The sequence below is a fragment of the Balearica regulorum genome, chromosome 19 (genome assembly GCF_011004875.1).
Source record: "Balearica regulorum gibbericeps isolate bBalReg1 chromosome 19, bBalReg1.pri, whole genome shotgun sequence".
In the NCBI taxonomy this organism is placed as follows: domain Eukaryota; kingdom Metazoa; phylum Chordata; class Aves; order Gruiformes; family Gruidae; genus Balearica; species Balearica regulorum.
The window spans coordinates 1,121,273-1,147,017 of NC_046202.1; the positions used below are offsets into that span (position 1 = coordinate 1,121,273).

Here is a 25,745-nt window from a genome sequence, read left to right on the forward strand (position 1 = left end):
TTCATGCCGTCCTGAACGATACAGGCAGTGACAGAAAAGCCGCATCAGTGACCTGCAGCCTTACACAGCTCCAAGTTTGATTCTTGCAGATCAGATTGAGAACACAAAAGAAAAACCCCAACCACCCCAGCATTTCTAGCAGCAGTAGGTTTTTTTTGCTCTACCTTACTCATACATTGACTGTGTGAACTATCTATGATCTTATGGGCCTTTTACATCCCTTTTAGTCATTCCCTTCAGAAGAGTAAATGCGGTTTCATGCATTTAGTTATTTATTTCCATACTAGAAGTGATTTCATGGAAGAGAGCAATTTACAAATCCTTGGTTAGAATTTCTGCAGTGCTTCACAATCGTGTAGGAAGTTGCTTACCATCAAGTTTTACTTCAGGCATTCAGAGATCCAGATTTTGCAACATTCACCACTGATCAGACAATTAATCAAAATTGAAGCAGAGCAAAGGAAGGTGAAATTTTAAAGGAAGGAGGAAGTTAAGAGTGATTATATGATTTGAAATGCTTCAAAAGCATAGCTTTGCAAATCTGTATATAATCAGTCAGGGATTTTGCAGAATATCTCTTGGAAGACAAAATTCTTACTTAAGTGGTTTTCTAGCAGTCACCTTGGAAAAAAAGAACTTGAAAGAAAAGCATCAGCTGCAGTTCCCCCCATCGCACAGTTACACATCAAATGGTTCAAAGTTCGTTTCCCGATGACAGATGTACCGCCCAGAACGGCTGGCGGGAGGGGAGCGGGGTCCCAAGCCCAGAAACACCACGGCATCGCTATGCAGGCACCTCCCAAAGCCCTTTCTGATTGAAGGAGAGCTGTAAACTCAAACAATTCAATTTTTCCTGTGGGAGCCAGATTCTCTGGCAACAGCTGTTGCAGCCAACGCCACGAGACAGACGCTTGTGCCGGCGGGTCTGAACCAGAACCAGTGTGAGTGTTGTGCCTACGGCTACTACAGCGGGCTACTTCCTTTTCCTTTTCTCCGCGTGGCTGTAGTGGGGGCTGTGGAGCATGGTGAAAAGGATCAGAAGCGGTATCACCAAGTACGGCACATATACAGACAGCAGAATCAGGCGCTCACGTAACGTCTGGGGTCCCAAATGCTCAGACTTTGAGAAATCGTGGAACAGGACATGCGCGAGGATGGCAAACAACGTTGTAGCCACGTGGGTGGAGTAGATGATTGCAGGAGTCCTTATCCACCTGCAGCCGCCTGGACAGAAATAAAAAGGGAACAATATTAAGTATTTTGAAACAAGCAGAATTCAGTGGCCTTTAAATTAACAGAACATTAACCGCCATATCTGATGGGATAAGCAGTAAGTCACATTAAACAGGTAGTAGAAAAAAACCTGTAAATACTAGTAGCAACCCAGGAAAATTATCAACCTTTCTGGAAATTTAGAACGATGGTCTGACCGTGACAGTTTGAAAGCGACAAAACGAGTACACAGGCTTGACCCAGAACTTCATTTACCCTGGAAGCGTGCCAGACATCAAACGTTGACGCTGGTTGCATATAAATGGCTGCAGTGGAAGAGTGCCTATAGTCACGGTTTTGTTTCTGACATTCTCAGCTGCTTTCTCAGATAAAACTCACCATGAAAGCAGCACAACACTCCACTCCACATGGTACATCTATAATTGCTTAAGACTGATAAACTTTCTCTGCTGTGCAGAAAGCAAGCGTTAGGCAGAAATACTGCACAGGACGTATTCTTAGGCTTGTTTTATACCAACCTTTTAAGAAGGCGTATCCTGCAATGGGGAAGAAAGGCAATTGTAAGAAGGCTTCGCAATATATAAATGCCTTGAACCACTCTGGGGGCTGGAGCATCAGGGGGTCTCTAAAGGTGGTCACGTACCACTGTAACAACTCCGTCAGCTTCAGGAAAAGAACAAACAACAGATGAATATACTGAACGTCAACTGCAACAAGGAAGAATTGTGACCCTCCTCAGGTGGTCAGATGGAGCGATCGCTGCAGTGGGAAAATCCAGAGATCTCGTCCAGGTATGCCAGGCTTCATGCCGCAATAACAGGCACTGCGTTTCTCAGGTCTCCGAAGTGATAGACCCTTTCGTTAAGTGTAGATTACATTTGTACTACAGGCAATTTTAGGATTACAACAGCATTAAGTGCAGTTGCTTTCCAGAGACTATTTCTGAAATGTCATTTCTTACCAGAAAAACCTCAAACCACAAAAAATCCACACCTTGGTGTTAGCAGAGATTATTTCCTCTTTCTGCCCCTCCCACTGCCAGCCGAGGTGGACTCAACATTGCAAATACTCGTCAGCACCTGCCGTGCCTCAGCAGGAGGTGACCTATGGGAGCAGCCCCGCGGGTCCCCAGGCCTTAGGAGCACATCGCATCGCGTCACATCGTGGGGTTGCGATGCCTGTGGGCGGCTTCTGCTGCTCAGACAGCCCGATGGGAGAATTTTGGCTTCTGAGCGGCAATTAGTTTCCGTGACAGAAATGTAAATGCCAGCATGGCTTTAAGGTGGACTTTGAACACAGAGATAAGTATTGAGATTTGCTAGTTAACTATTAATTAAAAATTATTTCTATAATGGAGTAATTCTACAGGCAATTCCAATGGCAAAGATCAAATTCACCAATTGTAAAGCTCGCATAGGAAGTTACGGCCAATCTCATCCTGATGATGAGAGCTGGATTGCTCATCTTCTATCCAGCCGTTGTTTTAATTGACTTTATTATGTTTATTGTCTTCTATAATTTTGTTCAGATCCCAGCAAACCAGAGATTTTGACTAATGAATTTGTTTGCTCGCATTTGTTTTCTGCAGCGGTAACAATTCGCTTTTGTGTTTTCGGCAGGAGCCCGCGGGACCGTCGGGCTCAGAGAGCGGCCAAGGCAGCGACAGCCACGTCCCAGGGCGGCACGCGGCGCTGCCGGCATGCTCAGGGCCTGGGCGCGGTACGTGCCGGGGGGCTGCAGGTGCGTTCCCACAAACCGTGTCTGTGGAGCCACTTCGCGTCCCAGCGCGGCAAAACGCAACCGCTCCAACTGGGGAAACTATCGCCCGCACCAGCGATTCCTCGGGGACGTTTCTTGCTTGGCCCGTGACTGGAAGGAGCGACCCGCACACATCCCAGTTGTAATTTAAAAAAAAAAAAGTCAGTCACAGCTGCTAAACGTGCTGCTAAACGCGTTTATTCCCCTTCCCAAATGAATGACTTGACTAAAAATGTAAGTCACCATGTAGGCAGTAAGTATGGAATTATTTTTAAATACTATATTAGGAAATTCCCTGCATTTTTTTGTCCCCCTTTTTGACTCCACATACTAGATTTCGTAAAAAACGACCCGGAGCCGTTAATTCAAGCGGAAGGCTCCGCACACGTTCTCTTCCCTCCAAAACCCTTGCACCGGGTAAGCCCCCGGCCCGGCCCCGGCCCCAACAACCCCAACCCCGTCCCGTCCCGTCCCTCCCGGGGTACTCACGCCCTGCGGGTGGAGGCCGGCGGGCAGCAGCGCCTGCAGGTCGATCAGCAGCGTGACCGGGATGTGTGAGAGGAAGTACAGGGCGAACAGCCGCTCGCGCCAGCGCGGACCCGCCGCCATCGCCGCGCCCTGCCCTGCCCGCCGCACGCGACGCGCCCCGCCCACCGAGCCGCGCCCCGCCCACCGAGCCCGGCCCCGCCCACCGAGCCCGGCCCCGCCCACCGAGCCGGGCCGGCTGCGAAAAGCGCTGAGGAGAAGGAGGAGGAGGAGGATGAAGGGCTGGGGTCGGGACGCCAAGTGCCCCGTTCCGAGCGGCCCCCCCGCCCTTCCCCGTGTTCCCGCACCTCACGCTCATCTCCCCCGCACTCGGCACGTCCGGCAGCCTGGACACCCGGCGCGACCCTGCTCTGGTACGGCAGCGGGTGCCAGGCTGGGCTATCGGCCGCCGAGGGAAAGCCACCACCTTGCGAGGTGTCTTTTCCTCTTAATTTTGCGTCTAGGATCAAGCTGAGGAAAAAGAGATTCCTGGAGTGGAACTAACGTGCCCTCCATTGCCGAGTCCATCCTGGCCCCAGCGCTTCAACGGTGACGGCAGCAAGTTACAGCAGAACCAGGAATTCAGCGGGTCCGATTCCATCCTTTATTGAGCACAGAAGCTGTCCAAGGTGTACACGCAGATTATATATCAGTTATCTGCTTGGATTCCAGTCTCCCCCTTTATCAATGTCACAAACAGTTTCACAGTAACCGTACCTGAGCAGGATTACAGAAGTACAGCCAACAGAATTTCCTATCAAGTTACACTTGACAGAAGAATTTTAAAAAGTTACAAAGAACAAACAGTTCCAGGATCTCAAGATACTCTGTTACTAAAACAAATAAAGGGTAAAAAAGATTAGAAAAACTGCTACCCAGTAAATATTAAAAGCATCTGTTCCATCAGGCGAGCAGTCACACTCCCGGCACCTCAAAGAGTAAAGTCCCAAATCCGCCACCAATAAATTGGCTGAAGGAGAAAAGCACTTTGTAACTTCCGTACATTAATTGGTTTTGATCAACGATATCTCACCATACATCAGGAAATGGATTTTGGCAACTTACTTTTCCGCAGCTGATCTTGTTTAGCTCCCTTTCGTCACCTCCATGATGTGCACACACAGAGATTAGGCCTTCTAATATTTGGATGGTCCTTCAGCAATTTGTGAGTAATTTTGAAGTTATTCTTTGCACTCTCTACTTCTGTACTCCTCTCAAGGCACAATCAATAAAAGGAGATGCAGAAGCTATATTTAGAGAGCTTAAAACTTATGATTACAATCTGTAATTCATTTGACATTGATATCAACAAAGCTTAAAACTGATTAAAATGCAACTCTGGAAACTGCAAGCCAGATTTTAACCTCACTGGGAAAGAAAGCAGCTCTCTTGACCTCACGTCTAGATAGCTTTAAGTGTATACACACGTGCGTTCACTTCAGAAACGGAACTATCTTTGCCAAAGACAGCTCTCGAGCTCTCACTGTCATTGTCATTGATTTACATTTAACATGTAAAATGCAGTTGAGGCTACAGAAAACATTACCATAACTGGTTTTTTATATATTTGCACATAGAGTTTTAGTTACACATTTGTGCCAATTTTAATAACTCATTCTGCACAGTGCCTTGGCCCACGTTTGTTTGAAGACACCCTGAAAGGTAAATGTCCAAAAGACAATTTATTCTTTTTATGTTTATGCACGAGATTGACCCATGGACCCCTGGCAATCAGCTCCCAAAAAGACACTGATGCACACAGTGGTCTTTGCTAGTCACGTCGCTGCGTGCTCATGGCCTGATGAAACTGGGTGTCAAAATGAGAAGACCCAACAAGCCAACCGCCTGTTCATGCCGTCGTCTTGCGCTGAAGGAGAATCTAATGAGCAGGCTAAGTAAAAATGGCAGTGAATTAATGGCAACTACTTCAGCAACAGACAAACACGAGGCAATAATGACACCACCAGTCTAAAACATGTTAAACTTCAGCTCGTAACAGCATGGAGACTTTTAAGAAGATTTCTGAAGAAGAGGCATATAGTTGAGTCACAAACAGCATCTGTGCCAGCCCTGGGAAGGGAGCACATGCTGAGAGGGTTTATCAGTTTACGTCTTCTGAGGTCCGGAGGTTTGAACTACACAGTTCAATTTGTTTCATCTTTAAAAAGGTTGTACTCATAAACCATGCACATTTTCAGTCACATTCTGCAACACCACTGCACACTGGATTCTTTGCGTTAGGACTACAGAAAAAATGAAAGCATTTGTGCTGAAAAAACACGAACTTTGCAAATTAAGTAAAATTCATCCTTTACTGGATGTCTGTCAACCTCCCAATAAAGTGCAAGTCAATCACTTGTTTTGATTTAATCAGCAAGTTTTGCCCTTCTCCAGGATCAAGCCTAAAGAGTAAATTAATATTTCCTTTTAAGAATTCATATATATGTGCATACATATGCATATATATATGTATATGTGTGTGTATGTACGCATGCGGGTGTAAAAATCAAAACCATGCCCAAACCAAGATGTTATAAACTCTTTTTACTTGTATTCTTTTAGACAGTATTTAATCAAGATTGTAACACCTTATTCTTAAATAAAGGTGGGAGATCAGACAGGAAAGAAAGATAACACCACTTCTTTGTCAAATGTCACATTTAATGTTTTCACCACTGTACTTCAAATCTACATTTTACAAAGTGACCAGCAAGTGTGCCACATTAACTGACCAACCTCTGAGATTTTACCTTTCATACCAGTGTCTTCTTGGGCTCTTTTACTTAAACACGTTTCTCTTTCAAGTGAATTGAAATGCTTCAGTTGGTTTTATTCTCAGGAGCCTCATAAAAAACAAAGATATTGCACCATCTTTGTTCAGTTATTCAATGTTTGTCTCTTTCACAGCAAATAATTACTTCATTGAAGTTAAAACTTCCAAACATAACTTACTAATAGTCTCCAATTTCAGCTCAGATCACTCTTGTTGAAAATACTCTGCTAAATACAGATAACTTACAATAACTTTAACAGTTAATTGTCCATAACAAACACCACGGTTTTTCTCCAGACCAATGCTCAAATTTTAAGACCACCCTTCAGTATTTCTTTGTACAGGTGAAAAACAGTCTTCAATTTTCTAGTCTTGTTTTAAATATAAAAGTTGGAAGGGACATTCAAGTTTCAAGTCTCCACACTGAACTTAAAAAAAAAAAAAAATCATGTGGAGGTAAACAAACCAAGTTGTATACTCCAGGAGGTAGAGGCCTTCAATTTGTGTTCATATATACATATGCACAGAATTCAGTGTTCCAACAGAAAAAGAATTAGCCAAAAAGTAATAAAAGTTATTTACTACTGTGACATTTCAAGACTTCCACAGCTTCGCCTAAAGACACGAACACAATTAACATAATTCCCTATGTGCTTTTTTTTTTCCTTTTCTTTTTTTTTTTCTTTTCCTTTCAACTGTCCAGTGCAGGAAAAAGTTCTCACAAAATTTCACAGACCTAAAATGTGCAAGCTAGTTTCTCTCTATACAGCAATGATGTCAGGGATCTCTGAAATTAGCCCATAAATGGAATTATTTACACACATAGAAGATGCATGCTGGGGGGTTTTATGTAAGAAAGAGCAGAAAAACTTCTAATAAAAATAGATTAAATATATATATATATTTATACTGGGTAAGGAAACAGAAGTTTAGTCTCTCCTAGTCACAAACTCATTCTCTCTACTCACAACATTTGATTTTAGAACAGCACACATCACCATCACAGCTCTAGTGAGAAGCTATTTATAGGGTTTGATCATCAGGTGACAGCCCACTTACTGTGGTCACTGTCATCTGATGTGACCTCATGATTGGTCGCAGTCAAGTTTTCTGTATTCCTTAGTTTTAGAAAACCCAAAATCTTCAGGAATGGCTCAATATCAAAATGTATGACTATCTTTTTGTACAATCTCACTTCAATAAAAAAAAAAAAAAAAGGAAAAAAAAGAAAAAAGGAAAAACCTCCCCAAATTTGGTTCAATTCTGTTTGTTCTGAGCTGAGCCATCACAGCTGCACTAGAATTCATAAAACACGTGCAACTCTGGGTAAAATATTTTCTTCTAAAAGCACAACCACTTTACAAGATTAAAAGTCTAGTACATTTCTAAATATTATTCATATTGTACAAGTAGTGGTTGTTAATTTAAAACTTCATTAGTAAAATTACAGTACAAGCATGATTAACCTCCAGAATTGCAAATCCCAGACTCCAGTGGAAAGCTACATTACATCTTCAGTAGTATATTATCTTCCACTTTATTCCCAAACCAGTGGAGATGGCGGCATCTCAGATGGTTGAGCAACCGTGGAACTAGAATGCAGGTGATACAGAAAATCAGTGTTCATTTGCAATAGCTCATGGACAAGAAAGTTAATGCTCAACCAGTAAGCAAACATTTCAAGGAAAACACAAAAACCCCACCAAAACCAAACCAAAACAGCCCAAACCACCCCAGGACCAACAGTTAACAACACGGACAACAAATATTTCGCTATATTTTATCTACTTATTTTCTTAACGATTCTTCATCTATCAGTCATTAATTTTCATGTTTTTACAGTGCAATTCTACAATCAGAATTCAATTCATCAATCTTTCAATCTTCATTTTTAGTCTGACTTCTATACTTCAATGCAAAAATATTACTTGAAGCTTTTGCACGTTTTATTCAAATTCTGGAAGAATTCATAAAAGTATTTTTAGAATGTAACCATACATGGTCTTAAGGTATTTTTCCGCAGAAGTTATCTGTGGGCCTTTCCTACTCTCAGAAACTTAAAACATAAAAACATTTTGGATGTGTGAATTCTGTACTACTAATAAATGTGAATTAATATCAGATGTGATTACATACAGTTACCTAATAAAGCTCTTAAAAGCAGCAGACTGAGGGTTGATGCAGAGAGGCACTCTGTTTCCTTTCTGCTGTTCCAAAATGAACTGATGAATTATTTCTGTACATAGGAGGAAAATAAAAAACACCACATCGTTAACACTTTTTGCTTCAGTAAAATGCAACGTAGACTGGAGGAAAATAAAGCTTCCTTTACTGAAAGTACATTTTAGTAAGGACAGAAGAACTCCAGCTTCCCTAAATCTCATCCAATGCCATACCTCGTAGTATAAAGTCACACAGAACTCTTCTATGCATGTTGAAATAAATGCATATGGAACAAAACCCTAATCACCACTATAATACTGAACTGATGATAACCAGTGACAGATTAAATGCCAATTTTAGGGTATAACTTTTGGAAAAACAAAGAATTCTCAACTTGAACTTGATTTGCAAATACTAAGAACACAGTTCTATTACTAAGCCCAGTTTGATTCATGAACTCAGCTACTACCACCAAGTACAAAATGGCCACTTGAGATAATGAAAAAAAAAAGTACATTTTCATAGGAGAGAGGAACTCTCTGTACAGTTGCCAGACAAAACATCTTCTCACACACACATGTGCACCCCCCAAAAAAACAGCGCCTGGAAGGTTTGGCAACGGGCTGCTCCTCTATAAGCAGCAGCGACCGTTGGCAGAGCAGCTCCATATGCCCAGGTGGTACGGTAGAGGCAATGTGCTGGAAACTGCATCGCTGTCAGCAAACTTTCAAGGCAGCTTTTAGAGCAACAGATTTCAAAGAAGACAGCAGATCTAGGTACAGCTCTGAAAAGTGATGGCCAAAGAGAGGAGGGAAATGGAAAGAGTAGCAGGATAAAAAGAAAACAGTGGTATGTGGACTTGTAGGGACTATAAATGTGAATTTCAGAATTACAAGTTCAAGATATATCTGAAATAAATCACATTATCACGGCAACATCATAGAGTATTTTTGTCCCAAATGGCTGAATTGTTTGGTAGAAACTGCTAAGGTAATACAGTTCTTCTCCCTCTCTTCCTCTCAAGTTATTCAAGCAGCCACTGAACAGAACCTAAACCCCTACTACTGTTCCTCATATTGTATTGCTCTGATAAAAGGACCACTTCCCTGAGCGGATCCGATTTCAAAAGAAACAAAGTCTATTTCACGGCTTGTTTGCTAGGATGGAATCGGACTTCAAATCTCTGGTGCCACAATGCAATTGCTGGCATTTAGTAACCATCTGCTGCCACAGTTTCCTCTCCCAGGCACCAGGACTGACTTCCCTTGACAGCGTGTCACGGCCTGACGCGGCACCCTCAGCGCTCTGGCCCGAGCCACAGCCTGGCACCAGTACGGAGCTTCGGGCAGCAGCTGCTGTAAGGGCACCCGACACAGACACGTCAGCGCGAGCAGGCTGCGAGGGACTGGAGGAATCGAAGCAGAACTATGAGACTACTCAGCTTCAGTTACCCAGCGGTGCTGACCCTTTCTGCAGGACAGTTATCAGGGTAACACCTTGCACCCCGAAGGCGACGACAGTGATTTCCCTTTCCCTCCCGGTGCCACCCTTCAACAAAGGAATGGCAAGGGGAGCACCAACATCAGAGAAGAACGCTATTAAGGTCTGAAACCAATAGACACGTGTCAACTAACACGTGTGATATTATATTATGTCAGAATGTTTAAGAGCAATTCTGCTCTTTTAGTGAAATTATTTCCAGTATCTACTATGGAAAAATACCTAAAAGAGAAAACCATCTGGGTCAGTACATGCATCCAGATTGCACATCCTAACTACACACTACTAAAGGATGGAGCAGGCAGGTAAACGCAGATGCAAAGGTTAACTACTACTTACCTTTAACCTGCCGAACAGAACTGAGGTTCTTTTCAAAAGTGTCATCAAATTTGGGATTCGTGATGGGTTCAAAATCACTAGTATAAACTCTGCCAGTAGATGTGGAAAAACAACATTTACACATACAAGTGTGGTATCGCAACCGCCCTTCATCGAGATATGGGTGAGCTAAGGCATCCTTAGCGGATATTCTTTTGGACTGAAATATTGCATTTAAAGAAAATAAAAGAGAGAAACCAAAACAAAACAGTTAGGATATTTTCAGAGGTATTGAAACAGTCTAAAGAATACTTACTCATCAATTAATTCTGAATTGTTTTATATATGCCTAATCACGTTAAAGGATTAGTTCAGGTCAGGAAATGTTTGGGATCTGCAAACACTGCCACTAGGGGGAAGATTTTACCTAAAAACAAGCAGCATCACTAAGATGACATTGACCTTTCTGTACTATAGCTAATGACAGAAAATGCTGCTAACATGATTCTTAGAAATTTATTTTTCAATAATTACTTTCTCCAGCTAACCTTAAAATTATGAATCCTACAATACATCAAAATAAGCTCAAAGAATTAAATGTTAGCAAATACAGCATTTTGCAGGTCCATACTCTGCAAAAACATTTTTTAAGGTGTCCTTAAGTGCATGTTTAAAGTAAAACACAAATTTAAGCATCACTGATAACAGAATAATTCAGGATATATTTTACACATCAAGTTTCAGAAAACAAGTGGTGAAGGAAGTGCAGGGAAGAAGGTGGTCAGAGCAACGGTTTAAATGATAAAGTCAACTTCCACATGACTAAGACCTTTTTTGTGCGCAACTCAAAGTACTCAGCCTCTAGGTGTCCAACAGCATCCCGTCAAAAAAAGGAGAATGCTATCTCTTTCTAAAGAATTGCAGACAGAAGTGCCACTGCAAATTCAGAGTGTAATGAAATCCATTGTTATAGGTGAATTACAAAACCCCAAACCACACAACCAAACAGAACCAAAGTGACTTGCTCAAAGTTACAGAGCAAAAGCAGTGGCAAAGCTTGACATACAACCCAAGTGTCCCAATTCCCAGCACATTTCTTAGATGAAATTAAAACCACCTGTTCTAAAGGATTGTCCTGATTCTTTAAAAAAAACAAACCCACATTTATACAAATGTGATTTGGGAATAATAATACTCTGAATGTTGAGGGAGTTCAAAAGGAAAAAAGTTAAAGTTTGTTTAAGTGGAGGTTATGATTTAACATTTCTATGTTTTTCTTCAGTAAAGCGATCTTAAGGTTTAAAAAAAAAAATAAGGCGGTACTGCCTTCTGAATCCTTTGTCAATGGCAAGCTTCCTCCTTTACAGGTCAGTCAATTTGTCTATTTTTCATTTGAAATGTTAGGGATTTTCCTCTAAAGATGAAATAACTAGGAACATTGATTCAGTATCAGATTTTCTAGTGACAATTTTGTATTGCAAGCCCAAGAGATGAAATCCAAAATCCACAGCAGCAAATTTTTATTAGAAAAACAGATGCTCAGTGGGAAAAAGATCCTGTTATGTGACTGTGTGGATGTAGAAGGAATTTTTTGTGTGTTGCAAGACCATGAACACCCACGCGTCTCTAATTAGAACTGCATCAAAGTATCTGATGTTCTGCTACCTACACCTAGCTAGGAAAAGATAGCATGATTCATGAACACCCTCATCTTTCTCACTCTATCGTAGCTTTCTTCAAAAGCCCACTAGATTTTAAATGCAAAACCCCCATTCCAGGGGGGAATTAATTGACCAATTATAAGATGATATTTTTATATCTTTTACAGACCCTAAAGTACTGAAATGCAATGTAGAAGAAAATCAGCTAAAGCAGTCCTTTACGTAAAATATTAATTTAAGTAGCAGACAACAAAAACTGTTAAAACAAAAAGGATTAGAAATAATTGTAAATCATACTTACTGGATCAAAGACCAACATTCTGCAAAGGAGATGAACTGCTTCATGTGTAGCTTGACTGGAAAGTGTATATAGGACAGGAAGGGATGGCTGTAGGGGAAATAGGGAAAGAAAAGTACAGATAGTTGTCCTGTCAGATCCATCAGCAAGAAAACAGCACGCATTATTTTAAAGCTACCAAGGACAAACTTCTTGTTAAAAAGGACATGCACTACCTAACGCTTTCCAACAAGACTATAATCACTATCACAAAACTCAGCAATTGTAAGAGAGATCTACTTGTTATTTTCCTTAGTTCAGATGTAATCCCTGGGCAAACCTTTTTTTTTTTTTTTTTAAATTTATTTATTTTTCAATATAGACAAGACTTTAAGCTGTAGCTGCTCAGGGGTTTGATTAACCACATCATTTCCAGTATTTCATTTTTCTGATCTCAATCACTGCCAAATTATGGATTATTTTGCTTTTCCTTACCCAGGCAATCCATATCTAACTGGCAGTGACATCTAGTACAATTAAAATGACCTTCAGGCATACAGCATTTTACATAAATAGGCCAATGACCAGGGCTTGAAGGACTGGGGGAGGGGGAACGGGGTGTTCTCAGGCATGAACCGCATGGTTAAAAAAGCTGGAACAATCCAGAAGCTGACAGCAGCAGCGCGATTCTTGCTCTGGTCAGCCCCACAAAAATCAGCTCGGCGGATCCTTTTCCTCCCATATTTCCTCGTTTTGCTCACACTTACAAGCATGACAGCCTGCCCATTCCAAAAGTTTCCACTTTCAGTTGAGAGTAAAAAAACCTTGTGGTAGAAATACCCATGTTAAGAGAGATTTTAAAGACTGGTGACATCCAGCCCTTCCTGGGAATTCACACACATAACCTTCCCTGCAGGTACGGACCCAGCGGCAGGCGCAGAGCCCCAGCAAAACGTGCTGAGAGAACAGGGATTATACGGCTGCGGCTGTACGGAAACGCTGCTCCAGGCTTGGCCACGCCGTCGGGCCCTGCCACTTCGACAAGCAGGTAATAGCTTACCGAGATTTTACTCGGTATATAAGGTTTCTGTCTGACCACTTCTAACTTCACATACTCTCTAGCCTGCATGTCTCCTTTGACTCCGGAATCAAAAGTTAACGCTAAGGTATGAAAATGCGAAGACAACCCCTGTCCCCACATTCCTAACACGTGGGAAGAAGTACTGCCTGAAGCTGCCCAAAATGAAAAAAAACCCATAACATCAACAATAAAAGCTTACTTTAATGTTATAAGTCAGTCATTTTAAAGCATTAGCTATATCCTAGACTCTCCGGGATGAGCTTCAAAGATTTATTTTTTTTAAAGACACAACAATGTCAGTTTCTAAAAATCAAGTAAAATATTTTTCTGCTTAATTGACATTATTCCTATTTCTATTTAAAGAACAGCAGTAGAGTACGCTACGCTTAGTCTTCGAAGTAAATAAAGTGTTGGCAAAACAAGTGAACAGTTACTCCTCTAAAGTGAAGGGGGAAAAAAAAAAGAAAAAAAAAGAAAAAAAAGAAGAGTAAGATGGGGGGAAGGAAGTCTCAGTTTTCAAACTCAGAAGAAAGCAAAACCCCCAACCTATTGAAAAAAGAAAACAAAACCCCAAGCCAAAGGAAAAAAAGAGCCCCATAGGTATTAGGCCAGACACTGCTGCAAAGAAAATTCCTGCTGTGGAGTGTGTTACTTCCAACTCCAACCACCTTGAAATTTCTTTCCCCCCCGCCCCCCAAGGAAATAAACCATCACCCACCCGTGCAGCCACACACCCACCTTCCTATTCCTCCCATGAAAATTCAAACAGCATTCATCTTAGCTAGTGAATGCAGGTGTTGGGAAGAGCCATTAGGGCAGGAAGAACTAGAGTGCTTCACTAGTGCCTGTGATTAATTACTACTGAGATGTGGGAAGAATATACTAGCCGGCTAACAGAAATGACTAAAACATTCTGCGTAAAATATAACAAATCAATTGAAAGCCAGCTAGCGTATTTATGGGACAATATTCACTGGCAAACTTAGACTCTATATTACATTTGCATGGATCCACAGGATTTCCAGAACTGCATGAACTCTACACAGACTGTTAACGGGTATGCAATGCTAGTATTTGGCAGGCATCTGTTGCTTCTACCTGTTTAGCAAAGCAACCGCATATAAGTTACTTAGTTGCTGTAAATTTGCCAGTACATCTACAAACTACCTCTCCACAGTGCCATCACTCTACGTCAACCCTGAACTACCAAATGCAGCACTAAGCACTTCGCAGCCTTAGTTTCTAAGTGCAGTCTACAGAATATAAAGCTATAATATTTGGTCACTTCATATGGTTTTTCTAATTAATAAGCACCACCGGCACAAAAAAGCACTGTCATCCAAGCACTGTGATCAAGTGGGTTTCATCCATATACTGGGGCAGAAAACGCATGATTTTATTTTTTTGCCTGTTGTATCCAAGGATGCACTTTTTTTGCTACACTTACGCCCCTTGCCTGCAGCTTGTCTGCCATTCCAAGAGCATCTGCTAACATGCAGCTTTTGAGGACAGCATTTCCCCGGCAGACTGCAATCAAGTCCACTGCTAGACATCAGAACCAGTCTGACAAGAGTACTAGCAAGGGCAGAAGAAATTGGTAAAAACTGAATTGCTGCAAGATTTGATTATCACGGAATCAATGGTCAGGTCTTTTAGCAAGTAACGTGCATCGTACTGGATCTCCCTCTTCCCTAACTGAGGGAGGGGAGGAAGGAAGGAACTCCAACACATTTTACAGCACAGTGAAGTCCAATCCCCAGCGTACGGTACGCGGTGACCGTGGGAGGAGATGCTCTTCCTAGGGCTGCCAGTTAAGCAACTTGATCGATTCACTTAAATTTAGTTTGAAGTAAAATTTTTAAATACAAAACTGACAAAGAGGTCTACGTAGTATGTAAATTTTCATTATGCCAGCACACAGTGCGGTGGGGGTTTTCTAATCAGAAACTTCATGCATTAATCTATTTTTACATAAAGCAGCAAAATGCTTTACCCTTTAACTCCTACTGTGCTCACCTACACCGATTAAAAATAGTTTGTGCCACAAAGTAATCACCAGTTGCTAACTTGGTTTTCTCTCCCTATTAATCTAATTAAGAAACTGGTAACATTTAGCTATTTATAACCAGCAAAATCTCCATCTTAAAAGACGAAAAGCCATGAATTTGCATTCAAACACCAAGTGTGCTTGAAGACAGAGAAATGTCATTAAAGAAACCAACTAGATGCACCATAACCCCCTAACTCCAAGTTGCAAATGAGCACACCGACTCCAGAGAGTGTCCAGCTGCTGTGGCACTCTGTGACTGCTGTTTTCCTCACGAGACACAGAACTAACTGCTTATGGTTTATTGCCTATGACATAGCAGCTATAGGACATTAAATCTGCATTGGAAACTTTGTATACCGTTTCACCTCACTTGCTTTTCAGTATTCTCATCATTGAATGGGTCGAGACACACAGTTTCAGGGCTTGTAGAACAGCCTTAGCACTGGGATTAGAGAATCAGAAGATACTCTTGTACCCACTTCAAGTCTTGATAAAACATCCTGGTTTAACAAACTGAACAAGGCTAACAAATACATTCCAGACTTCTTGCTTTCTACTACCAAGAGCACAACTACCACGCTTTGGAAATGTCAAATGATTATCAAATTATCAGAGTTTAAACCAATGTATTCTATAAGGTATCTGGATGTATTTGTATACTGTTACATATTTTTATATACAAATTACAGTGGATGTATTTCTCCAAGCTTCAAATCACTATAAAACTTATTTTAAAACATCTCAAACCTTGAAAGTGCAGGACTACATGCTTAAAAGTTACAACTCTTCTACCATGTGACAGCAAAAAAAATAGACTTGATTTGTTTTAAAAGTGTTAGAGAAAGTCTTAAGGAAATCCTCCTATTATAAATGTTAAAAGAAAAAGCACCTGTCATAAAATGGAATAGAGACAACTTGATGTAGTGAATCAAAAGTGCCAAGGAGGCAGAACTCCCACATGTTAATAATATAGCAGAATATATATTCAACGCTCATTTCTATGGTAACTACTATTGTGGTGAGTAGACATTTGAGAAATTACTTCAACATGCAGAAAATAAAGATGCAAACTTAACTACTGGATTTAATTTTGTTAATTTTTGCTATCTAACAATCATAAAAATGACCATATTGGATAGACATATTGCTTTATTACTGCACTATGGATTCCTGCATAAGCATTTCTTTGTATCTATTAACAGTACATTTCATTTGCCCTTTTTATTGTCCAGTCAGCATAATGACATCATCCTGCCTTTTTTCTCTGGTTTGTTAGGGTTTTTTTTTAATTAACTTTTACTTCAGCTATGTTGAATGTTGTATCTCAGTTTTGAGTATCTTTCACCAACGGCTCGGGTCAGTGCATGATGTGTGAGGGGACCCTTTGGTGATGAGCAGCTGGACGATTCTGTTTACAGATCTGGGTAACGGGTAGTTTCCATTTCTAACACTCTTGATCCTGTCTGGGCTTTCTGAACTATACTCTCAGTTTTAATTTATGTCTCTTGCCAATATTATCGCTGAAATGTAACATCTCCATTCAAAATAGCTATCAAAACACTGTCACTTCAAAAAAGGAGACTTCCTTTCACCTGTATCATCAAGTCAAACAATAGATACAGGACAGAAGCCAGAAATACAGTTTACTAGTGAAAAGCCACCTTGACTCAACAGTAGTTTGAATAACTGCACCATTAACCTATGCTTCTTCAACCCCCCAGCCACCTGTGGTAAACTTCACCCAGCCTACAGGCAGAGACAACTCTGCGATTAAATATCCAAACCAAGTACACGCCACGAGAATTTCATCAAGACACGAAACACCGCGATGATGCAGCAGTAGTATCCTGCATAGAGGAAATCCTAATTTATGGTGCTGACTGACAGACTGTCTTGCCCAAGCGTACAAAGAGGCCAGCAACCTCCAGCTCTACCTGTTTATGAGGACCCCTGAGTATGTGTGCCTTGGCGCCTTCACAAGCCGTCCTCATTGCTTCCAGCGACGGTGTTCCCAACAGGTCTGTGATCAAATCCAGCTGCAGGTATAGAACATACACATTGGAGGTCTTAGACACATGTTAATACATTTCACTACGATAGCAGACTCTTAAGCCAAAATAGATTACATTTAAGGTACGAATCACTTCAAAACCACTATTTTAGAGATAGTAAATTACAATATTAACCTATACAGTTAATAGATAGTAAATACAAACAGTTGTAATTTCACTGAAAAAGCTGATTTTCAAGTTTGGGAGCGTTTTCTGTTTACTGGTTTAGTAAAATATTTTATTGCAATTTAGAACTCAATTTTACATCATTAAGAAAATTGTTAAGTACTGTTAATGAAGTGTTACTCATTCCAAAACCCAAATATTCTTAATTGAATGTCAGTATTGCATACCAATATATCACACAAAACAAGCCCCAAAAAATCAGGCCAGTTCTACTTTACACAATATATTTTGCCATCCACAGGAATAAAACTATAGAAAATGGAAAAAACCTCAGAACTACAGTATGAAGATACTATATAAAAAATTCCAATATATGAGGAAAATAAGTTTTTTAAAAAAAAAAATCTGTCTGGCACCAGAGGAAAGAAAAGGAGTGGAAAACAAAAAGCTGCCTAAAAAAAGAGCAAAGATGATGCTGTAGTTAACATTGGTCTCAACTTCAAATGAAATGACATGTCATTCACCTTTTTCTTTTTGGAAAGCAACAGACGAGCTTTCACCTTATTTCTATAAAAGTGTGTAAACATAGTCCTATAGTGAATAAAACAAAAAAACCCCTGTAGAAGTCAAGCAAAATCAATTCTCAACCACCATCAGTGGTGAGACAGCATCCTGGTTCCAAGAGTTCCCTTGTGACTTGTGCTAATGAGCAACTGCAGAGCTCTCCTCCGAGAATAAGCCCGTTATCATCATTACCCCAGCCTGGCAAGCGTGAGAATCACCCACTGGCTGTCGGTGCGACTGCTGCTTACACACCGCACTGTGTAACTCTTCACTGGTGTGCTCCCTCCGTCCTTGCCCACTCTCCAGCGGAAGCACGGGTCTGCCCAGCACCTCGAGGTACGTGCAACCTCACAACCTGTACTGAGCATGTGTCCTCCCGTCTGCCGCGGCAGTGCGCGGCCAGGGCCAGCCTAACTTCATAGAGGGGTGACACCAAAGGACCTACGTTTGTAAGGAGATGGAACACTAGGCAGGAAAATAAAATCCTAAACCTTGAGGTTTTAAGATGTGGGAAATACATAACTGAGAAATAGACACATGGAGATGGTATTATAACAGATCAACATATTTACAAAATATAAGAAGTAATATAATAAATTATACCAGCGTATTAGTGAATGTAGACTGCATTAAACACCTGTATTTTTCAGCCAACTACTCCTGAAGCACACAGCAATGATATGTTAATATATGTTTATATCTATATATATAGATATGGATATAAATACACACACTTTATTCTAATGGTTACAAGCACTGAAAACAATTTTCATAATGATCTCCTGAAAGTTTATGTTTAACAGCTCACAAGATATAAATTCTCTTGTCTTAGCCCATATATTTCCAATACACTCACAGAAGAGTGTTTTTAAGAGGTCTGATTTCATTTATCTAGATGCATGTCATCAGTCATCAACCACGTTTTTCTAAAGTATTATGAAATATATCTTGAAATTTTAGTGTAAAAATAGAAAAAATATTACAAAGCATTAATTTTGAATTCAACTGACCTCAGTTGCATGATTTTCAAGTGTTTCGGGTATATAGAAACTACACCATGACATTATTATTATTTTAGGTCAGAAGTGCACTTTCAAAGCTGACTTCTCGGCTGCTGCCACTGCCTGTGCCCTGGTTCACACTGAGCGGAGCCGAGGCACTGAGCTCCTTTCAGAGAGGACTAACTGGAGGATGCATTGCATGAGAACATCTCAAGCACTTCATCTGCCAGTGGGCACCCAGGCTGTGCAAGCAGACCAGGTCCACTCCAAAGCATGTCTCTGCTCTGAATTGTGGAAAAAGGGGGTGTCAGGTCCCCAGCACCGACTACCCCTCGCTCTGCAGATCCCCTCCTGCTGGCATGCACTAACTGCTCAGGTAACCAAGTCAGACATACAGAAGCGGCGTCCAGCAGCAGGCATACCCCGGTGTACTGCTGAAGCAGCAAGCCTCTCCTCTCTGCGTACCTGTGTGCTGACATGTCAAAGGCTGGCTGCACGACGTGCCAGAAATGCAACTTCATGTACGGGCTACAGCTGATGGGAAATGGCTACACTGGGCTGGCAGCATCTGCCCGATTCTCCTTTCTTCCTGACACTCTGATCCTCCCGAACAGATTCTGCTTACTGTCTCAGGCATGTGACTCGTTATCTTTAAGGATGATTAAATAATAATTAGCAAATCAGACCAGAGGAGCTGGCCAACCTAGGAAGGTGGTTAAAACTTAGCACTCTATAACCTGTCTTTTACAAAACAGTGTGCAGACTAGTCTTTCAAGCAAGCAGAGAAAGGCACTTGCTCCCACAGATAGTCAGAAAGTGAGAGATCACCCTTCCTGCACCACCGATGCACTGAAAGATAAAATTAGATGTATTAGATGTTTCTGGACATATAGCTAAAAATAACTTGTATTTGCAACTTTAAAAATGCATTTTTAAACAAAAAGAGAAAGGTTGTATTGTACAAAAATGCTAACTATTCTAAATAGTATCAGTAAAAAGCAAAAATGGGAGGTGTTAGGAAATAACTATATTTGAAAGGGTTTCTGATTATCTAAGTGTCAGTATAGATTATCTCATTTCTTACTTTTCTAAGAAATCCCACAAAATCCTTATCAAAAGTTAGCTATTGTAACTTGCGGAAGCAACTTAGATATAGTCATCACTTTCAACATGATACTATCCAAAGTTTAAAATAGTAAAATCACCAGTTCCAGTCTGGTTTATAATGTAAAGCTTTGTCACTTTCTTCATGACAGATTTGAGTTAAAAAAATTGCAGTGCAGTTTGTTTGATAATGATCTCTTCCCTGATTTTTTCTGCCAGAAAAACTTTAGCCTGATGATGGCTCTCCTGACATCAGAGTTTTTGCTGGCCTGGCCAACTCCACGGGCCGTACGGGATAACCATTCTTCGTCTAAAGTCTACACTAAGGGGCATGGCACAGGTATAAGGAAAGAGCAGAACACTGACTGGCCCGAGGCACTTCTATAGACTCCATCCACATTTGAATGGTATTGAATTTCTCAGAACATGAAATATATATGGCGATTACTTCTTAAACCATTCTACTGCACAGGGATCACAGAAGATCTAGGAACTCTTACGTAGCTTTATACCACTTTTCAATCAAATAAAGTGAACACCACCCAATAAACCCACCCCATAATGCTATTCTGGAGTTATCTGATGAATGTCTTTGCACTTTAAATTTCAAGAAGGATAGCCAAGGCTATTAAAATCACATATATGTTTAGCTTCAGCATAGCAAAGGATCAAAGATTGGAAAACTAGGACATCTTAAATATTTTTGAGACTGCAAGAGAACAGCCGTCATTAACCAGCAGCTCTGATGACACGACTGCGTCTCCCTCCTGCAGTCTCTTCACAAGTGTAAGAGAGGTGTGTTTGGGGAGGAGGCCTGCTTCTTGTGCTCACACGAGGTATCAGTGCTGTCTCGTGTGACTAGCAAGTCCCTCCTTGGGATGTGACAGGTACCACTAGACAGGACACAGCATTGAAAAAATATATACATAACATTTTAAATATACAAACGTTGAAACCAGCATGCTAACGTGAATATCTCTCAACCCCCTGAAAACGCTATGTGTGAAAACATACAAGGGAAGTAAGGAGTTTGGAATGTCACCTTTCACAAAAGTTTGGAATGTGTTTTTACTTCCTGTCAATCAATATACATAATCTCACAATTTTAGTGCTATGTAGTTTCTAATCTACAGATGAATACTAGTAACATTAAAGATAAATATTTTTATGTCAGCACATCTTGTTCCTTCTCTTAGATAGAAGTATAAATGCATCCATCTCTAATATCTTGCTGCAGACACTATTTTCTATCTACTGTAAAAATAGCACTTCAAGATTATTAGAGACACATGTATACTAGATTAGTTTCCTTACTGTTGGAATGGTGATGAAGTATTCTGGTGCATCTCATGTTTTTATACCTAGCCACAGCTATACAACATAAAAAAAATATTCAATACCTTCTTACACATTTGACCATTACTAAAATGAAGCAGTCTGAGCAATACTACTAATTGGCAATTTAAACAGTTCAAGTGCCAATACTGTATCTCCAGTTATGTACTGACAGAAAACTTAGTACTTTCTCACGATAGTTGTTACAAAAAGCTTGATGCCAGTTATATCACCTTTACGTTATCTCAGTAAAATGCTACGGCAGGCTTTGGTACTGCAGCAGATTACAGAGGGTTACAAAAAAATACACATTTCAAAAGCTAATGTTAATAACCACTACTTTTAATACTGCCTGGAAGCTAGCTACCATTTCAGCGTTTCGAAGTAGCTTGGTTTTTACTGTGTGTAAACCAAGCAAAACAAAAGCAAGCTTGAGGTTCAAAATGCATCAGTAGAACTGATTCCATGCAATTATGCAGTATAAAATGTTTTAAAGGGAAATTTAATTATACCTGCTGTATGGGACTCTGTGCCTGAAACAATATTCTTCGCCCAAGTAATTCTGCAAAGATACAGCCTACAGACCAGATGTCAATAGCATTGCTGTAGTGACGGCTGCCCATCAGGATTTCTGGAGCTCGATAATACTGAGTGACAACTTCCTGAGTCATGTGACGAGATTCATCTAATTCTTCCACCCTGGCCAATCCAAAATCACAAATCTAAATTGAGAAGGTAAATAAAAAAATTAAAATAACCAAAACACTTAATGCATATCAAATAGGTAACCTTCTGGTAACGAAGCAGGAAATTCCAAACTAGCATTTAAATAAATCAGATCATCTGCTGTAACTGCATAAGCAAAGGGAAAGGGGAATAGGAACAAATCATGCTACTTTATTCCGTATCCGTTTAAGCTTTCTACGATTTTATTTGAAATCACAGTACATTTTTAGTTGGCATTACAATATTTATAATCTAAAAGATCAAAAAACCTTTGCACTAAAGAAAAAAAAGATACATATTGCCAGTCTTTGGGTACAGAGTATTTCATCCCAAAGCAGACTGCATTTGTTCATGATATGCCTCAAAATGGTACAGAAAGATTTAGCTTTCTACTCACTTTGGCTTCAAAAACTATCAAAAAATTTCTTGAACCAGAGGGGTTAAGAAAACAGACCAGAATTTTCACAGTTAGAATGTTTAGCAAATCAGTGTGAACAAAACTTAAGTCTTTTATATTTGGCACAGCTATACAACACGCCTAAGCCCTCCAACACTTCATATGCCTAAGTTGTTAATGGAAGAGCCTTGGGCATTCTGTATGTGTGCCTTTACTTTGGCACCAACATTCAATACCTGAGGAAACCGCCTGCCCTTCTCAGCTGCCCAGGGCACACGAGATCCCACGCGAGTCAAACAAAAGGATTGTGTCTATCTTGCTTTCATAGATTTGGGGAGAGGTAGGGAGAAAAGGGGAAAGGAAGATGTTTGGTTTGTTTATCACTTTTAAAGGATCTGTGGGATTTTTTTTTCTTTTAAAATGACTTTCAGGAAAAGTGTTCATATTAAACGTTTTTTGTTCAAAAAAATAACAACTGATTTATCATGAACAGCATATACATATGTACATTTTCAATAAATTTAAGTAGCACCTTAAGAACACAGTTGCTGTTCACAAGTAGGTTCCCTGGTTTAATGTCTCGATGTAAAATGCCAGCAGAATGTAGATATTTCAGACCTGAAATATTAAATGAAATTAAAATAAATACCTTTTTTTTCCATTGTAAAAGAAGTTTAAGGCTGACAACATTTTCCTGGAAGGTCTTGCAACTCCTGATCAGCAAAGACTTTGCCATCGGCTCATTTTTTATACAATTCTAACTTCCCATCTCTAGTATACATTCAGTCACTCAATGAAAGGATAAAACTTTTGGAATACATAAACTAGACAGAGCAAGTAATTTAAGCAGTCTTTCTTTTTTTTAGAAACCAAAACATGACATCCCTGGTTATGACATGGATACTCTGCAAATCGCAGCCCTGAAATACTGACAAATAGCTTTTACTGCTCTGTTTCCCTGTAACAATTTTAACTTCTGCAGCACTAAAATGTGACTTAACAATTTCCTAGGTAACAGCTGCACTTCAGAAATAAACTCAGATTAAACCCAAGCTAATTTGCATTTTTTTTTATCAGTTTTTTCCTAACTAAAACCTCATAAGCCAGCAGCAGACAATGTAAAACAAGGCTAAGAGAATACAAGCCCAAATTACAGTAAAGCCTAGGCCCTTTTCTTAACTTTCTGCAAAAATTCAAAGCTAGAGCTAATGAACTTGGGGCGTCTGAGCACAGCCATTGGGATGTTTCTAACATTTAGGCAGTTAGAAAGAAAGACGACCTGTGCTTCCTGTGTGCTTTCTCAGTCCCTGAAGCTATAATTCTGATCTTTCAAGAAAATGAAAGTAATGCAGAAAGCACCTCACTAAAAAGTACAGTGGAAGAAAATATACCAGAGAGAAGTTGTTTATGCACAGGAACTACAAAGCATGGACAAATGGAAAAATGGCCACAATTCAAGTAGGGTCAGAGAGAGCAAAAATAAATAATAGCATTAAAGTGGGGAACACTGAGCTCTCAGGTCAAAGGCCTGGCCAAATGGAATGAGAATTCAAGTAACTCTTGGACAAACTTTAACCGACAGTTGTGCATTGCCGTTTGGAGAGAAATTAAGAGTTTTGAGTGTTCCCCCAGTCACCATAAACTCAGTAACCACAGAGGACAAACGCCTTTTCTCCTTTAGGACTGCAAATATTTTCTCTAGCACAACAGGTACCTGGAATAGCCCATACTAATTCTGGATATCATTTATATTTCTTTGCTCTGCTTTATGAATACGATCTACTACTTATTTACTACTAGATAAAATTGATTGTTTACTTTCCTCTTATTCCAGTGAAAGTACTCAAACAAAGCCAATGGAAAAGCAACTGGACTAACACTGATCAGATGTTCTTGGATAAAAGTTTCCAAATGGACTAAAAAAAATAAAAATCAAGTTTATAATTACTATTATGGTAAATTTTTTAAACTAAAAAATCAAACTTTAGTGGACTGTTCCGTAACAATTTTAACTAGGCTGTTCTCCAGAATGCCTTCAGTGGATATACTTACATATATTTATCAATTTGGCTCAGTCTAGGAGTCCTTTCTGTACCTTGATTCAAAAAGCATTGGAGGACTGTTAAAACACACCCACCCACCTGAAGACTCACATGGGCCATTGAAAGAGTCTTTGCAGCTGAAGCGTAAGGCTTGCCATCTTCACCTGTGACTACGATGGAAGGCAGCAGGGCTGCCATTTTCTTATAACTAGGATAATTACGCTTGCAATTCATTTGGAATAGGACATAAAAAAACAAGTTTCCATGGGAAACTTATCCAAGATAAGGATGTCTTGAGAGTAAACATTAAGAAACAGAGAAAAAAAAAATGAACTACTACTACTACATAATTTTCATTAAATTTAAAAGAAGAAAAATTACCTCTTAAAATCTGGTAAAGAAAAACTTTGACATGATCCGAGCTGAGTGGCTGAGGAGAGACGATAATCTTATGGAGGTCACTCTGCATCAATTCAGTGACAACATATCTTCAATTTATTAGTTAAGGCAAAAGCAGAAAGTCCAGCACATAATCTCTTGAAACATTTACTCTAACTCCTAGGAATTTGAGCTCTTACAGGTCAGAGCCATCGAGTAAAACAGAATAAAGCTTCTTCAGAGGTCAAGTCTCCAGACTCTTACAAGAATGAAAATAAAAAACAGGTTGTGAAAGAAAACAGATTACTCAATAAAGTAGTGTTTGCATTAAGGTAGTTGTTACAAAATTACTCCAACGTCAAATTATGGCTCAGAAAACAAAGTAAAATTTTAATATAATTGAAACCTTTAAATTTTTCCTTAAGATCGGTAAGCCATAAATTACAAACAACTAAAGTAGCATCTTCATAGTGGACGTACATCAATGTGGTTTAACCAGACAAAGTGGCAAGTGGAAGCCTGTGAAAGTCTGTTATCAAAAGTACCTTGCAGGTTGCTACACGATCAGTAATACAGACTTTTATAAATACATACGCTTCCCTAAATCTATCCAGTACCCAGTATTTTGCCTTCTCAAGCATCATATACACACATGCATACAAATCCCAGTCATAAAACCTCT

At 40.0% G+C, this 25,745-nt stretch overlaps 2 protein-coding genes across 4 annotated transcripts in view; both read right to left on the minus strand.

Annotated features, from left to right (window-relative positions):
* Positions 1–254: 254 nt before the first annotated feature.
* TMEM97 (transmembrane protein 97) lies at positions 255–3,617 on the minus strand. Its single transcript, XM_075771786.1, has 3 exons — positions 3,481–3,617; positions 1,752–1,896; positions 255–1,224 (listed from the first exon to the last, which is right to left on the minus strand). The coding sequence occupies exons 1-3, from the start codon at positions 3,598–3,600 to the stop codon at positions 974–976; spliced, it is 516 nt and encodes a 171-aa protein (XP_075627901.1). The 5' UTR covers positions 3,601–3,617; the 3' UTR covers positions 255–973.
* Positions 3,618–6,155: 2,538 nt separating this feature from the next.
* Positions 6,156–25,745, minus strand: part of NLK (nemo like kinase) — a 62,331-nt gene continuing 42,741 nt past the window's right edge. For 2 of the 3 annotated variants that reach the window (XM_075771743.1, XM_010309425.2), the window contains 8 exons: positions 25,067–25,173; positions 23,176–23,261; positions 22,033–22,242; positions 17,274–17,375; positions 12,233–12,319; positions 10,292–10,490; positions 8,432–8,525; positions 6,156–7,881 (listed from right to left, as the gene is read on the minus strand). In XM_075771743.1, the coding sequence (XP_075627858.1) occupies positions 7,827–7,881; positions 8,432–8,525; positions 10,292–10,490; positions 12,233–12,319; positions 17,274–17,375; positions 22,033–22,242; positions 23,176–23,261; positions 25,067–25,173 (940 nt within the window). In that variant the 3' untranslated portion in view covers positions 6,156–7,826. Of the gene's footprint in view, positions 7,882–8,425; positions 8,526–10,291; positions 10,491–12,232; positions 12,320–17,273; positions 17,376–22,032; positions 22,243–23,175; positions 23,262–25,066; positions 25,174–25,745 lie in introns of all 3 variants that reach the window. The other variant, XM_075771744.1, reaches the window with a different exon arrangement.

Bases quoted from the DNA above. Each gene is read 5' to 3' on its own strand.
- TMEM97 (XM_075771786.1), bottom strand. From the start codon at position 3,600: ATGGCGGCGGGTCCGCGCTGGCGCGAGCGGCTGTTCGCCCTGTACTTC. The intron at 1,897-3,480 runs GTGAGTACCCCG...CTTTTCCTGAAG, and splicing joins CCGGCCTCCACCCGCAGGGC to CTGACGGAGTTGTTACAGTG. The intron at 1,225-1,751 runs GTTGGTATAAAA...ATTTCTGTCCAG, and splicing joins AGGATACGCCTTCTTAAAAG to GCGGCTGCAGGTGGATAAGG.